Below are 16,906 nucleotides of genomic sequence, written 5' to 3' on the forward strand. Positions count from 1 at the left end.
TTCATTTGAGTCCCCTTCATGAAAGCAGAGCAAATAATTTAATAAATTGACTACTTCACATTGAATCTATAGCCATTTTAGATTCTTTTAGTTTCATACAGCATTACGAATGTAAGAGGGTAGACAGAGGACCTAATAGTTTAGACTCTCCGTTCCCCGCATTCAATACTATTTTCAAGACATTGCGTGCGGCTGAAATTATGATTCTAAATTATTCTGAAATTATATTATTTAAAATAATTTTTATTACTGTACTTCGTGAAATCAATGTGTAAATAGACATAATGTAAAGTGAAATAAAAAAAGTAAACATTGAGAATTTTAATAATAATTTAATAAATAATATCGATTAATACACAAATGCTACTTACTATACACACACGACAAATAAATTATGAGGTTAAATAGATCATTGGTACACTACGGGTTATTTCTATTTATTGTCTCAAATTTATTTTCACTAGTTAATAACATCTTTGATTTTCCCGATTTTTAGACATTTTAAATGAAATTCTTTAATCGGTTTAATCGAGTATATTTAGAATTTAGACTAGTTTATTCGTTCGACCTTTTGAATACTTTACAGTCGACAGTGGTCAACGGATAGGTGAAATGGAACAAGAGGTCGGGTTTCCAAAAATGTATAATTCTAAATATATGCGGTTAAGTATAATATTTAAAGAATTTCATTTTAAATTTTTCACTGATTGTTTATAACGACGCTTCATTGATCACTGTTATCAGTCTGTTATTTGTATGGCACTTTTTCTTCCATTTTATCGAGTTTCTATGTTCTGGACTAGCATTTTGGGTATCTTGGATCGTTGAGGGTTGCGGGGAGTTCGAGTTAACGACGATGGACCAACGTCGTCCGCGACGTTCATTCAAGTTCGGGAGCTCAGCGATTAGGTTGTTTTCATATTCACTTAGCATTAAGTAGTTCTCAACCTGTAAATAGTTTTAAATTATTAGTATTTAACGTTTATTATCAATATAAAAAATGTATTAAAATAAACCAAACTCTATCAAATATCATTCGTTAATAATAAGGTCGTGGCACAGTTAGAAAACGTTTCATTGATAGATGAAGACGGGTGTCGTGAGTTCGATCCCATTCGGGGGAATTGTTGAAGAAGAATTATTTCAACTATTTTCATTTCGTAGCTCTGGCAAAACCACGCAACGGCTCACTGACTTAACACACTGTCTCGAATTTAAGCTGAGAAGGAACCGAAGGTTAGCATTATGTTCTTTCTGCCTACCTTACTATATAGGGGATAAAGCGTGAAGGTAAAATTGTATATATAATGGCTAATTTAAATTTTGATGAAAATGATTAATATAAATATTTTTTAATGTTTTAACATATTCAATTTCAGTACACATCATTATTACACATTCTCACTCTCTAAGTTACATAACAAATATATAAGTAATATTAATACCTTATTACAACTAGTGATACAATCACCACCGCAGTCCAGCTCCTCTAACAAGTGTTCAGGTATATCTAGATCTAAGTCTAAGTCTAGACCTCCCTCCTCACTGATGCAAGTTAGTTCCGGAGGGAGGTTGGGAGGTGGTGACCCAAGGCTGCCTGGTCCGATGCTATCCAGTAGTAAATCTCGTCCAGCTCGGCCTGGTGCTACTAATTCTGCTCCTAGAACTTAGAATTTATTAAGATAAATACATATTATCCTATTTTTATTTTGTGTGTTGTATTAATTATAAGATAAGTACGTTATCAATGGTTATATCTAATTAAAAGGTTTTCCCAATAGAAAAATATAATATCTCATGTTTTCAACTGTACATGTAATTTGGTAGAAAAATGGAAACGGAGTGCCTTAACACTCCCTAAAAAAAAGGTACTTCAGCTACTGAAAAGGCATTAAAACGTGATAATACTTTACCTAATGCGGTGGCGGCGCCGGTAGCAGTGCGAGGTTCACGATCACGACGAGACACACTCCCTGTCTCACAGCCTATCGTACCGCCGTTTTCTCTGAAAAAAATAATTTATTTAAACAATTTAAATACCATCAGTTACAAGTTTTTATGAGTCATTCCTTTTTTACGGTCTCATTTTACTGTTAGTTTTAAATTCATTTTAATAATACCAAAGAAATATAATATTTCACCTGTTAAAAGTAATATTTTTAACCCAATAGTAACAATATAATATATGAATGCTTACTTGGTGTGTTTGTGTGCAACGCTCCGTCGGTGGAGGTCGATGCAGAAGAGAGATAGAGAGCCGATCAAAGAACACGTCGAGCTGAAGTAGTAGCCCGCCTTGCCCCCGCAACCCACGTTTATGTACCCTATAAATATTTTAATGTTAATAATTATTTATTATTAAAATTTATTTTAAATCAATATTTGTGCTTGTAATGTAAATACAAAGTATTTTTTAATGGATTCGATTCTAACTAATGCATTATTTTCATTCCTTCGCTTTAGTAACACTTTCCCGGGGGAAAGTGGGGTATAGAGAGCCTGTACACTATGTTCTCTCTGCCTACCCTCCTACATGCGATATACAGCGTAAAGCAATGATAACATAAAAATACAGCTTTTTCATTTGTGTCCCTGTACCAGGACTAGTCTCAATCTTTGTGGTTCTTTTAATTTTATGTTGCAAAACTATTTAATTATATCTTCCAAATTAAGTAATTCAACTTTAAGCCTGTGATTTGATAAAAAATACTGTGAGAACTGTTCAGATTTACCAGATAGCGGCACCCCTATAGCGATTGGTACGGCCTGCGAGCACTGTACGAAGCCCCAAGTCCGAGCAAAGTTGCGCGATCTAACTCGTTCGTATGTGTACATTTTTAGTGAGTAATGGTAACCGCCGCAGAAAATACCTGTAAAATTAAAAAAACTTATTATTTAAAAGCTTTATTTAAATTTAAAAAAAAAACCATACAATCTATATATTGATCATCTACGCTATGTATGTAGGTAGACTATAAATTTTAGATAGTAAACACCTTAACGAAGAACGGAGTGTTTTAACACTAGGTTCTCTCCGCCTACCCTGCAGCAGAAAGCTGATTGTTATTATAACACCTTAATGAAACTGATCTATAATATCTTTACCTATACCTAATTCCACGAACACTAAGCTAAAAATCTAAGTACATTTTAGCCTGCATTTCTTAAAAAATGTAAATGACTAAATCATACCATACACCCAAGCAAACATAACGTAGCCTCTATAAGAGCCCTCTACAGCTGTGAGAGCCATCGTCGCCAGTCCACACACGAACACTGCAGCCTGGGTGAGGTACTGCCGGGCTATGCGACACTCCGCAGAGTTCTGTCGAACTAGCAAGCCGAAAGCTGCGCAACCAACTGCCCAGGCCAGTCCTAGGTAGGCTTGGAGCAATTCTGCTGTATCTCCTAATCCTTAATGAAGAGTAAATATTTAATTTAAATAATTAATTAATATAATAATCATATTTTTAATAAATTATATTTTTTTTCATTTTAAACAAAATAAAATTATAGCTAATAATTTAGAAAAAAAAGCTGAATATAAAGTAAAGTACTACGTTTTTTTAAAGTTAAGAAATACAAAAAATATTATACTTATATATTTTAAGAATCATAAAAAGAAAATTCTTTTGTGCTAATATAATACTGAACTATCGAAATATCAAAGTATCGATGAGTCGCTATAATGTTTATTTGTTTGCAGCCTCCCACGACGATATTGATATTGTCGATTATATGAATACAGTGACGCTATTTACCTTCCTCTTCAGCATGATAAGCAAGATAAAATATTGGCGTGTTGATTCCAAACGCCGATATACCGGTAGACATCAGCAGGATTCTCACAGTTTTGGATCGTAGGGTAGAAAAATCGAAAAATGGTTGTCTGTCATCAGCTTTGTTTCTATCTTTCATTTTCCTCTTAATTTTATTCTGGTTTTTAAGGTGTAGGATAGCACGTCTTTGTGGATGGTACAGCGAGGCGGACCGATAAAAAGTTCCAAGTATGAAAGTAACAAAAACCACTCCTGTGACTGCTTGTAACCCGAGTCTCCATCCGATGGCTCTGAAATAAGCATTATAAATAATTTTAAGCTTAAATATTTATGTAATAACTTATTTATTAATCAAACCTTTGAATAATATAATATTTACCTGATTGCACTTTTGATGAATGTAGACATTACAGCTATACCCAGACCGCTGCCACTTACAATGAAGATCTCCACCAGCTCGCGTCTTCTTTTGAAGTACTGAGCGACCATTAACGTCGAGCAGTCCCGGGTTAGACCAACCCCGACGCCTACAACTGTTCCTGTAATTATAGGAAAAGGAAAAGCTCGTACAGAAGTTGATTTTTAAAACTTTTTAATTCCACTCTTGGCAAAGTAAATTCCTGAATCTCAGTGAAAATTTTAAAAAGAAGTTATATTGTACCATTTGGAATATTTATTTTTGGGAACCATAAATAAATAACGTGGGCAAATTTTATGTATAAATAATGTATTTGTTTGTGTTAGAGTAAACAAGTTTGTTCTCTGCAATACGTATTCGTTTTGTTTAAGGTTCGATAAATTTAATCAAATACATATTGACCTATATTTTCCATTCCAGATTTTCACTTTGATGCTTTCCAATAAAGTATCCAATCAAAAACATGGAGTAAAATATTCATACGTTGATATTAATGGTTTTCGTCAGACTTGTGAGTTTATTAAAATTTTAAAATTAAAAAAAACTTCAAAAAATGTTTACATGTGATGATGTGATAGTTTTTCAAATAGGAAATTTTAATTGATATTTATTATTATCGCAGATTTTTATACATTTACTTATAAAGTAAAATTATTCATCACGAAAAGTACCATGAGTAAAACTTCATTTTGCCATTGCTGGGAAAAAAACAGACAGATGGGAAAACAAAAACTACACGAAATACATTTTTAATTTCTGTTACTTGTATAAAGTTCTTTGTAAGTACTTTTTATTTTATTTAAACTTCAATATAGATACTAAATATAATTATCAAAATTTTTAATCTTAAAGAAATCGAAACGAAATGAATATTATCATCGAACAGCCACCACCGAACTTGGAATAAAAAATATATGTATAGTATATATATATATATATATATATATATATATATAAAGATATGAAAATTTCTGTTCAATTTGAATTTTATTATAATTATAGATGAGGAATCACGTTTATATTGAAACATGAATTGTTTCATTAATTCTAGTGACTTTCAATTTAGAACAGATTCAGATTTACACAGAAATATATTAGAGCTTCACTTCATTGCTCGTTTACTAGCAAAACAAATTGTTCTAATAAATATGCCAATACTGAATTGTTAGCAGTAACGGTGTAGTAAAATTGGGGCAGGCGACAATACACGGAAGAGGAAATGGTTCAGGACATCGTCGCTTATCTCCACCCAGAAATTGTTTCATGTGTTTTATGATTCGTGTTTTACATTTGATTCAACTCACCGTATAGTAAAAAATAGAATAAAATATAACTATACTACAGTATAGTAAAAATTAAAAAATATATATTTTTGGCTGGACAAAACAAATAATTAAAAAAAAAACAGTCGAATTGATAATCTTTCTTACAGAAGTCGGTTAAAATTAATTATACGAATGTTTTATATTTTAATTGGTAGCGTATATTTTTTTAAATGTATCTGTTGTATTTAAAGCATTTATGGGCTTCCTTCTTACGCTCTAGAGTCTAGACAATTAAGATCGTCATAGAATTGCAAATTCCTCTATAAAATAAAAAGTGTGGTCTGTTTTTACTTATAGCTGCATAAAGTCGTAGATTGTATATATTTCAAGGGAAATCGGTTTGCACATTTACGTACTTTAAATTCGTAAACGTTTCAAACGTCGATTCAGCAAAATAGAATTTGTTAGCAATGCATTGGAAGTCGATAGAAGATTTCGTTTCACTTGTTTTAGCGAGCAGAATAAACTAGAGTTTACATGACACTTTCGAAACTTTTAAACGAAAATCTTTTTTGTATGAAAAGCTAAAGTACACAATTTCGTCACGTATACCCATCTCCTTGTGTTTTTCTTTTTTAACAATCTCATATGATTTATTTATTTTATGTAACTTCGTAACAACTCTACTTACCTTTATAATTTTTAAGGCAATTTTTAATATCCATTAATCCTAATTTACATATCGAATGATAACGATGTTATAGCTAAATACTGAATTAAATAATGTGTCCCTAACTTAACGATGTGGAAGTTATATAATTTGTCTGATGGTTTCTTTCACTTATATTATGCCCAATATTACATATATCAACTTCAAGGTGTATCTCGTATATACCAGGGTAGACAGAAGTTACCTAGCGTTGGGACACTCGTTCCCCACTTTTCGCCGAGGCCTTGCTGAATGATAAATAATTTATTTCTCCGAGTGGGAATCGAACCTGTTACCATATGCCTGTGCCTCTATGCCACGACGGCCTCTACTTACATATACCAGCGGTTGGTTTTATTGACTTAGTTCCAGCAAATAGTATGAACGTAGTCAATTTAAATGCAAATACGATATCTGCTGGTCGCTGCAGTATTATCCTTGAGGATAGCGAGCTTAGCGCGTGCATTTATGCAATACACTGCGTTATTTTTGCGGCGGCGCCATTTGAAGGCGTTAGAATGCGAATAAGATCGCACGACTCGAATTCTCCGCTAATATGAGTTCAAATTGGTTTGCATTATAGAAATATAAAGTTTTCTACTTTTCTAGAAAATATAAGTTTTCTGTGGATATTTTGTAATAATAGTTCTTGTTTTTGTATATATGAGTTATTAGGTGTTTATTTTCAAAATTTATATTCACCAATATATTCTTCTCTGTTACTAAATAATTTCAAGAATTAAACAGTGGCTTTTATTAACATTTTAACTTAGCTGAAGTGTAATAAGTGAAAATATATTATACTATAACATTAAATATAACGACTCTAGAAATTTATACCTACCTATTATTAGATAGAAACATGTGAACTGTAAAATTTGCTTGGCTCGAACTTGGAGTAAGTATAATAATATTTTATTAGCCTTAAAAATGATATTATTACATTTTTATAAATAAATACGACGCAGCCGGGTGTGACTCTAAGGCGACGGTTGTGAGTTCGATCCCCTCTTGGAGAAATGAATTATTACTTATTAATATTTTCATTTAATCGCTTTGGCACCAAGGCTAAAGCCCGGCGTTGAGATCCGCTACTCAATACGCAATGTCTTAAATTTTTTTGTAGAAAAAGGGGAACAGAATGTCTTAACACTATAGTTTTCACTGCCTACCCTGCTACATGCGGATAGTAATAGAGCGTGAAAGTGATATTTTTTAAATAAAAAATATATCGCTTTTTGCAATAAAATAAACACGGCACTGTCATCAAGATGCTCTGGTATCAATAAGCGATGTATTCCAGTCCAACGTCCGAGCTCCGAGGACGTGCGCTTTATTGAATTCAGTATATTTATTCGTCGGGCCAATTACGGCTACCTTTGATGTTCTTAAACGGGTGTCGGATATGAAAGTGGCAGAATAAATTGAGCTGTCAGATATTTTAGTCTGTTCTGAACGGAATTAACAGTCTGAATTATTTGTATTACATTACATTACAATATGCGTCACCTTGTCATATTTCAAATCAATTTTCATATTAAATAATTTATTTATTATATGGCTTTTTATTCATAAAATTCTGTATTTTTTGGTGAGTAAATTATACAGATTACTTACAAGTAACGATGTGAATGCTTTGGCCGATCGTGCCTCTTTATTGTTTATGGCTCTCGCTTGCACGCTCAGCTCGGGTGACAATGAATCACGCTTTTCCGTGCGTGCAGCCAGCGTTCATAGAGTTATTAGTCATAATCACGTCAAAAGATTTTACCTTAATGGCAAGAAAACTTACCGTAACTGAAAAATAGTTGGTGAAACTGTGTAGCGAAGGATGTGAAGAGACAGCCGAGCGCGGCGACCAGGCCGCCCACTACCGCCGTCACGCGGGTCGACTTGCGCACACACAGGGCCACCGTCACCGGAGACAGTGCCAGGGCGACGCCTGCTGATATAGCGCCTAGACATCCTGAAATAATATAATTTATAGTTAATTTCGTTTAAACCAGGTAATAATTAATAGATATTTATCTTCATAACTTTTCTGTCGTCGAGTGAAGCGGCACAAGGGCACGAATGTGTCTGTTATGTCATAATTTATTAATATTTTAATTTCTTTGCTCTGCTACGCCACACAACACGCAATGCCTCAAAAAAATCGAGGAACGGATTCGGGAGCGGGGTGTCCTTAGCACTAGGTCCCTCTACCTATCCTATGGAGTTTTTTAATATTATAGCAAGTATACTAATATTATAGTAAATATAGTAAACATGTGTATCATTTGTTACTTTTTGTAAACATATAACGCTGTTTCTTAAATATCCAGTTCCATATAATTAAGTTAATTAATAAAAACCGACGGATATAGAATTGCGCTAAATTAGCATTGTAACTTCTTATAGAACCTCCTTATGGTCACGATTGACGGTTTAGACCTTTAAAAATATGGAAGATAGAGCTGAAGGTTATACAAAATATTTAATTAAATGACTTAACACGTATACGACTATAGGACTGTGAAATAATACGAACGTATATCATTAGGTATAGTTTAATAAACGCAACTTTTAATAAGCAATTATGCAAGTACTATAAACTTTGAAGATTTAAATCATTTTACATGGCACGACAAGGAATGGAGGATGGATGGCCATTAACTGCCAAAAGTCTTTAATTATCGCATCATCCAAGCGTCGTGTAGGTATGTGTATAAAGAGGCCTGTATATTGGAACCCTCGATGATTTAAGATAACTTTGAGATACCCTACGTGTCTGTATTTTTTAATTATTATGTTCACTTTTTTGTTTATAGGTATTTCTAAAAAGGCCTTCACTAATTGAACATACGTTATGGCGTTTGGATCGATTTTATTTTGAGGGTTGCTAGAGTGTTTACGTGTTACGTTGAATCCCGCCGGTAAGCACTCATGTTAAACTTCTCAAAGTGAATATGCCACTACGAGAATCGAGATACCTAGAGGAGTATATAAAAAAATTACATAAATATAGTAAATTAATTAAACAGTACAATTTTAATTAGGCAGATAACAGCAGCTGGCTCTAACTCAAGATTTATAATTATTGAACCGCGTTTGTGTCTTTGGACTTTGATGAATCATTTTCTTTTGCTGTACTAAACTCTGTGTTTTATACTACGAGTGGGCATTTAGAACCAAATATAAATTAATTATTTTGCTTAAAAAATGTATTAATATACATTTTTCCCAAATTATAAATATTAAATTTGAAATCTTGACAATCTAAAAAAAATAACTTATACAGGTACATGTATCACATGGAAAATTAACAATAACTGTAAATTTTGTGTTAATATAAGTTTTCCTTATCAATTATATTTATGTTCTTTATACAGGGTGGAATTGTCAGCACCACTTTAAATGAAACCACAGTTTTAACTACTCTATAAAAGCCTAATATAATTCGGAAAAAAAAATTACGCAGAAAAAATGCGTTAAACACACGCGAGCACGTATGGTCCTGATAGATATGAAATAACTAATCATTTTTCTACTAATTACGACAATTTTTACCAGTAAATAAGCAAATCCAAGAGATTTAAATTAAAATCAATTGACATGTGAGTCAATTGACAATTGAGTGTATAAGAGTTTTACCTAAATGCGCTTAAATAATATTAAATAAATTTCGTTAATTGTAAAGTTGAAGCGGGCGAAGCCGCAGGCGAGCCGCTAGTTCATCATAAAATTTAAAATGTTTAAGTATATCTCTCATATTTTATAATTTTTGTGTAAGTTAAACTAGCTTTGTATTACAATGCATGTTTTATTCTTCATTAACTTTAACCAGCATTAATTTACAGAGTGCCATGCATAAAGTCTAGACTAAAGACTATAAGAAAAATAATACATATAATGTTAATCTACAAAGTCATCTCAATTGCGTCCATATAAATGAAGAAGGCGAGGAGAGTAAGCTGATCGATCATAGCATCATACGTCAAATAAATCCAGATTGTCTTGCAAGTTTTAAAGTGCCCATCGGAGAGTGACGTCACTAACGCATTCTCTTATAACAATATAACTTAAGTGTTATTGGTATGGGACTTCGATAAACATCATTGAAAAAGTTTCCAATGATAGAGTCGAGAAGTTCGTCGACACCACAAAGTACACATGGAGAAGAATAACTCTTAGACAATGGTTAATCTAGCAACCAGTTTGATGACGGCTTTGTTTTGACTTTGTTTATCTGTTGCAGCCATCATGTCATGCACTCACATTTTCAGACGAAACAGAGTTAAATTAATGAAATAGGTACAAAGCTTATTAACAGATCTTCGCTTGATAGCAATAACGAAAGCTTTGTTTAATTTAGTGTTGGAAATTATAAAAGTTATATACAGTCTGCAATGAGCGTAAATGGCTTACAAAAAGTAATAAAAGTATATTTTCTTTAGAGGATATATAAAAATGTAATGGAATTTTAAATTTTTTTTATATTCCGCTCATAGCAGGGTAGGCTGAGTTGACCTGGGAATTTAGTGTTAAAACACTTCTACCACCACTCCACTCCACACTCCACCACAAAAAAAATAAGAATATACATTAATAATTAACTTATATGTATACTAATAAAGTAAATAATAAAACCCTAATAAACAAATTCAAGTAAGTAAAGTAAAATATTTGCTTGGTGATAAGCTCAAGACGTATAACAGGACTCGACAAACAGTAAACTCCATCTTTATGATACGGAACACATGGTGTTGACATCGCCGGCGTTTTATGGATGTTTTAACAATTTTCGTCCCTGTACTTACGGAAAATCTAGGTTACAATTTACCTTTAAAAATATTTGAGTGTGCTTTTTCTTTATATCATTTCTTTTTAAATAACTAAATCGAACGATGACTTTTATAAAGAAAAAGTAAGTTATCACCAATATAAAATTAAACAATACAAAAAAATTTTTTTGTGAAGAAATAGAATTTTTTTTTGCCTGTCATCTATATAATATGTTTTGAAACAGTTTTGATTTAAATTTAATGTTTAATTAATACAGTCCACTTCAAAAAATTTTTAATTATAATAATATTTTTGTCAGGTTGAGTCCCCAATCCGAAATCGGGGGGAATTATTTATATTTCAAAATATTTATTGTTGTCCAGACTAAATAAATTAAAGAACGGATTCTCTCTTCTCTGATTGACTGACTCTTCCGCCCACCATACAGCCCAATTTCAGACACTACAAAAAAAATCTCAAAAACAAGTTCTATCGGTTATCAAAAGCGGAAAATCTATGGAAATAAAAAAACAAGTAATTAATCATAGTTTTGTTTTGACAATATGATAAATATAAGTATAAATAAAATCTTTAGATGTTTTAAACTTTCGAAAGTGATGGGGTATTTAATATCCTGCCAGCTTAGTGGAGCTCAAAGGGAATCCGTTGATTTATATACCTTGTTATGATTTTTCAATGACTCGTATTCTTTTGGTAGTCTGTGACACTATTCATTGGTAGGTTGTAGGCCTCATTCTCACAGAATAAAATGTGGTATGTCGGAAATGGAGAATCTCTGGCGCCAAGTTTTGTTGCTTTCTTTATTTACTTATATTCTTGCTTACATGTTATACGCTATTGTATTTACTTCATTGATTTTGTCACTTTAATTTATTATTGTATATAATTTAAATACCGGTAATGGCTGTTCTTCATTTATAATTTATTCTTATAAGTGAATCAAAGGAGTGAAATATATTTTCATGATATTATTTGAATATATTATGTTAGTATTGCATTTGTAGGTGACTTTGTTTTGATACTATATTAAAATAATATAGATATTATTGTCATAGAGGCCAGTGTATGCCAGGTTGTGGGTTCGTTCCCCACTCGAGCAAATGAAATATTTCCATTACGGGATACAGTGTGACGCTAAACAAAAATTTATAAAAAATATAATTTTACAAAGTAATAGATAATAGAGCATTAGATTAAGTACCTATAGAATGTCTATCACATAATAGGTAATGATTAATTCTAAATTTAACATAATTATGTATCTACATATATGCAAATGTTCTAAAAGACTTGTTTTATGGAAATATTTAAATAAAACACATATAAGCTCTGCAATATCAAAATAATAAATTGTATTATAACTAGAAAATAAAATAATAAATGGTAGTAAGCGCTCATAACTTTTTATGATTGATATATAGACATGAGAAGTAAGATTTATTGTTATTGCTATATAATTAAAATGTTACCGACATCGTAAAGCACATAATAAATAAAATTAGATAACATATCAAAGGAAACTAGAAAATAATTTCGATTTAAACCGTCCGAGATGGTTGAAGCTACTAATTTATTAGACGTTAGTTCTCACAAATAGCCAACACAAGCAGTATTATGATGGAAATTCTAAAATGAATATCAGTGTATCGCTTATCACGAGAGCTGTCACCAAGGCAGAACATATTAAGCGTCCTTTGAGATGATAAATGTTCTGTGAGGTCGATGTGGTACACGTAGCCGCTGTATCGACCTCACGCCTCGCGTCGATCCTAATAAACGATTGCCGATGATTGGCAGTTAGGCGGGCGGCCACCCGTCTCCACACTAGCCTTTTTGCCGGTCTGGCGCTTTTTGCGAATATCACGTAAAAAACACGCGTCATAATCGGCAATCCATCTTATCGTTGTTTGGATGCACTCAGTTAGCTTTGGTGATTCGTCTCGTTCGCGTCAGTGTTTTTGTGTTCGTAGTTCACGTATACGTCAATTTGTATTTTCTTTTTTTAGGTTGTAGAAAAATATGCAAGTTCATTTAATATTTGACATTAATATTTTTGATTACATTTTAGGTAGCTTCCAGGGAACGATGGGATTGATATTTTTATATTTGAATTACTTAAAATGTCCCAATATAAAAATAGATTACAGAAGAAGAAAAAAAAAAGCTTCCTTTAGGACTAACGCTAATGACATTTCTATATAACTTAACAATTCTAAAGTGGCTTGTAATAGCCTAATTAAATAAAGAATATTTCAGCCTTGGTTTGAACGATTTTATAAATATTATTTATAATAAATAACGGTGTAATATGAAATAAATACACATTGTACATTTCTATCATTATCCAGATCACAAAAAAACACGTCAAGTGCACTAAGCACTATTAATTTTTATGAAGAAAATTATAAATAACATATAAGAGTGAGTACATTTATTTCACCTCAACTCCCATTTGACGGCAATGTCGCCGAAGGAATCGTCGCCAGATATAAAGATAACGACTCTATTAAATACGATAATCGATTCTTCACGACACTTAAGACACATTATGTTATATTTATCGACTGTTAGTTTTACGAGGAGAGTGTAACTGAATCCCATTTGGACCTATTCTGTGTGAAATAAAATGTAACAAGGGGGCATCAGGCCCCTGGAGATTGGTTTTCGAGTTATAAAACCGCAAACGTAAGTAAATTTACGAAGACTACATTATTTAGATTTTCATGAATAAATTTTCTGGAATATATGGACGGATAATTTACTAAATATGGTAATAATTTTATGTATAAAGTAAAAAACTGTAAGAAAAAGAAACTAGTTTTATTCATTCAGTTCGTGACTGCAGAGGGTTCAAATGTCACTCGTGACGATGTATATATTTTCAACATAGATGATCATCGACCTGATTATTGTAGGACTTATGGGTTTACGTGATGCAGTTCCACATGCTTAAATAAAACTGAATGACATGACCTAAAAACCAAATAAAGCGATAACTTAGTTAATTAAAAAATCTAAAGATTCATAACAAAATAAAATTTCAATGAAAGTTAAATAAAACTTTGGATATTGGCAATAATTTATATTCAGGCAAAGACATAAAATTCAATTTCTTCAACGGTATAAATATTCACATTTATAAAGCTTCTGTTCGTGAAAAATGTCCCCAATTCTCTTACAGGAGGTAAAATTATCTTACCCATTGTTGGGGAGTACGAGGCTGTTTGATTTACCCACTCAGTCTATTTACTATAAGCACGATTGTCAATATTGATAATGGAAAAGTACAAATATCGAGGTTAGGCCTCTGATGAAACAAATAAGCAATCCTTTTGCATGTCGGAAACAAATGTATTTACAATAAGAACCTATTACTTTTAAGTTAGTGGAATTAGTAAACAAATTCCAATGTTTAACTTTAATCAGTTCTAACATGACAAGTGTAGTGACGTTTCATACTAAGTTCGGCAACTCTCCAGACGCATTGAGAACTTATTGTACTAACACTTACAGATCCTAGATTGGATTATGTCCAATCCACCATCCTCTAGAGGTCGTAAATGATGGCACAAAATAAACATTTATATAGAATACTAATATTACTTTCCTTTTATAGTGAAAGTAAAATTTTTGTACTGACATATTTATATACGTATATTTCATACATACGTATGTGTGTACAAAACACCTATATGTGTACAAAAGGTAGTAAGTACTGAAAATGCTTAGTAGACCTAATATTTTATTGTATTGTATTGTATTTTCATTCAAAATTAAAGTCTCTTTAATATTGTCTACCAACGTGACGTTTTGTATTATGCTTCTCATCGTACTTTTAGGAGAGAAAATAATGATTTGTTTATTAGAGGCTTGCATCATTGTAATATGAGAGCAGATATTTAATTCAAAAAGCTTACTCGTATATAAATTAATTATACATTTTTGATATCTTTGTAACTTTTTCTTACCTGCTTGCATGCGAACCTCTGGTCCGAATCGCTTGACAACTTCTACGGCCAAAACAGCGGCGGCCTGATGCAGTCCGTGTCCTAGTAACTGTGCTATGGTAGCGGCTGCTGCAACCCCCCAGCCCCAGCCTCCCTCGGGGTAGTAATGGCGGGTTAACGTAAGTAGTTGGCGAGGATCGAGCTTCGGCTGACGTGCAGGGGCGCCGCTGGCTTCGAGGACTAGAGGCAGAGACCGCGTGCGCAGGAGCGGCGCGCCGCCCGACGACCAGGACTCTTCCATCAATGCGCGCGCGCATCGTGCGCAGTCCTCGCTCCCATCACCGCACGTTACACACCTCGATCATGTCCGCTCACTCATCACACCCCACTCGGTTTCGAACCAGTTATCAACGATCCTAGCGCTAAATTTATCGAGAGGCTCACTGTTCGACTAAAAAAGAAAATCGATTCAAATAATCGTATAAACGCGATTAAGTTCAATGCAATGATTGTCTGCGTCCTCTTTAAAGAAAATATGGGCTGGCCATCGATTGGGTATCAAGAGAGCTATCGAAATAAAGAGTCTCTATTGACATTGATTTGACATATCTATGAGTCTAAATGTAATAACGTCTCGTAAGCTTCGAGATAGAATCATGGAGTAGACCGCGTCTCGCCAGCGTCGCACTCGTATATAAATCCTTTTAGACCTTGCGTCACTGTCCTTTAAGCACTTAATCTTAAAAACTTTTTACAAGTTCGACTTTTTGTTGGTGCAGATTTTATTTATTTACTTGTATACATTATAGAAATACAAAATACCTATAACATTATTACTGATTAACAAGAATTTCTTAACATTTTACATTTTAAATTAATTGTAAAAAAAATATATTGTAAAAAAAAAAATGATGCCTCACGCTGTATACCGCACACAGCAGAGTAGGCAGAGGGAATGTAATGTTTAAACACTCCGTTCCCCATTTACCGCCGAATTCTGGAAACATTGCATGTAGAGTGACGGAAATCAACGCTGCGCTTCACCACGACACCAGAGCGAAGAAAATGGAAATAGAAATATTAAATATTTCACTTCCTCGTGTGGGAATCGAACCCACAACCTGTCACGTTTACAGTCACAATTTCTTTATATTGGTTATAGTTAGCGATGAAACATTTTGTTTGAAAACATAAACAAGAGAAAATTAAGCTTTTATCTGACTGACAAAAACATATGTAAGATTGTCGCCAAATGAATGAGTCGCTTTATAGGAAAACTGTTGGAGAATAATATTCGTACTAGTAATAGTGTTCTGTGAGATAGGATTGTCAAATGGAGTGGAAAAAAGAAAGTTAAGCATAACTACAATTTGATGGTAATAACTTTTATTTAAATGTGTTTTTTTTAATTCCTTGTAAATCTACTCTCTTGAATGGTGGTGGTGGAAGTGGGCGTAAGTTATTACGTTAGAAAAAAAATAGAAATAAAATAGTTTATTAGTTTCAAAATTTATAAATAAACTATTGCCAATTCCGAAACAAACACAACATTCCAAGTATTAGGGTGGTTGTTTGTTGCCCATCATTTATTGCTGTGTGACCGAAACCTATGCTAATTTCTGAAAACACTACTCGAAAGTTATTCGAAAAATATAATTTTCGATATATAAGGCAGTTTCTAACATGATTAAAAGTATATTTAGCACATTTTGTTTTGCGCTTTAAATGCTATTCGCAACCACTGAAGCATAAAAGATAAAGCGAAAAAATGATGTTTTTGAACAAATATTTGGCTCAGCTTTACAACATGAGAGATGATGACAGTGTTGGTAATCTCATCAAATGAACGTTACGAGGAATGGGGGACAAACGACCTCTCTGAGTGACAAGTATAGGCATTGCGTATAATAGCTCGATTCTCCTTAATTCGATAAATGTTCAAGTTATTAATATAAAGAAATATATTATTTACTTTTTTTATCCAGTATTACTTTTTTTTACTA

The 16,906-nt window shown here is 32.7% G+C and overlaps 1 protein-coding gene across 5 annotated transcripts in view; it reads right to left on the reverse strand.

Annotated features, from left to right (window-relative positions):
• Positions 1-312: 312 nt before the first annotated feature.
• LOC146529314 (monocarboxylate transporter 10-like) overlaps positions 313-16,906 on the reverse strand; it is an 87,460-nt gene continuing 70,866 nt past the window's right edge. For 3 of the 5 annotated variants that reach the window (XM_085202351.1, XM_085202350.1, XM_085202352.1), the window contains exons 2-11: positions 14,925-15,354; positions 7,964-8,137; positions 4,159-4,318; positions 3,762-4,069; positions 3,193-3,414; positions 2,733-2,870; positions 2,198-2,324; positions 1,914-2,005; positions 1,446-1,666; positions 313-948 (exon numbers count right to left, since the gene is read on the reverse strand). In XM_085202351.1, the coding sequence (XP_085058477.1) occupies positions 712-948; positions 1,446-1,666; positions 1,914-2,005; positions 2,198-2,324; positions 2,733-2,870; positions 3,193-3,414; positions 3,762-4,069; positions 4,159-4,318; positions 7,964-8,137; positions 14,925-15,204 (1,959 nt within the window). In that variant the 5' untranslated portion in view covers positions 15,205-15,354 and the 3' untranslated portion in view covers positions 313-711. Of the gene's footprint in view, positions 949-1,445; positions 1,667-1,913; positions 2,006-2,197; positions 2,325-2,732; positions 2,871-3,192; positions 3,415-3,761; positions 4,070-4,158; positions 4,319-7,963; positions 8,138-14,924; positions 15,704-16,906 lie in introns of those variants that run through there. The other 2 variants (XM_085202354.1, XM_085202349.1) reach the window with 2 other exon arrangements.

Source organism: Heliconius melpomene, chromosome 18 (genome assembly GCF_056956725.1).
Source record: "Heliconius melpomene rosina isolate 202511_hmr_F chromosome 18, ASM5695672v1, whole genome shotgun sequence".
Taxonomy (NCBI): domain Eukaryota; kingdom Metazoa; phylum Arthropoda; class Insecta; order Lepidoptera; family Nymphalidae; genus Heliconius; species Heliconius melpomene.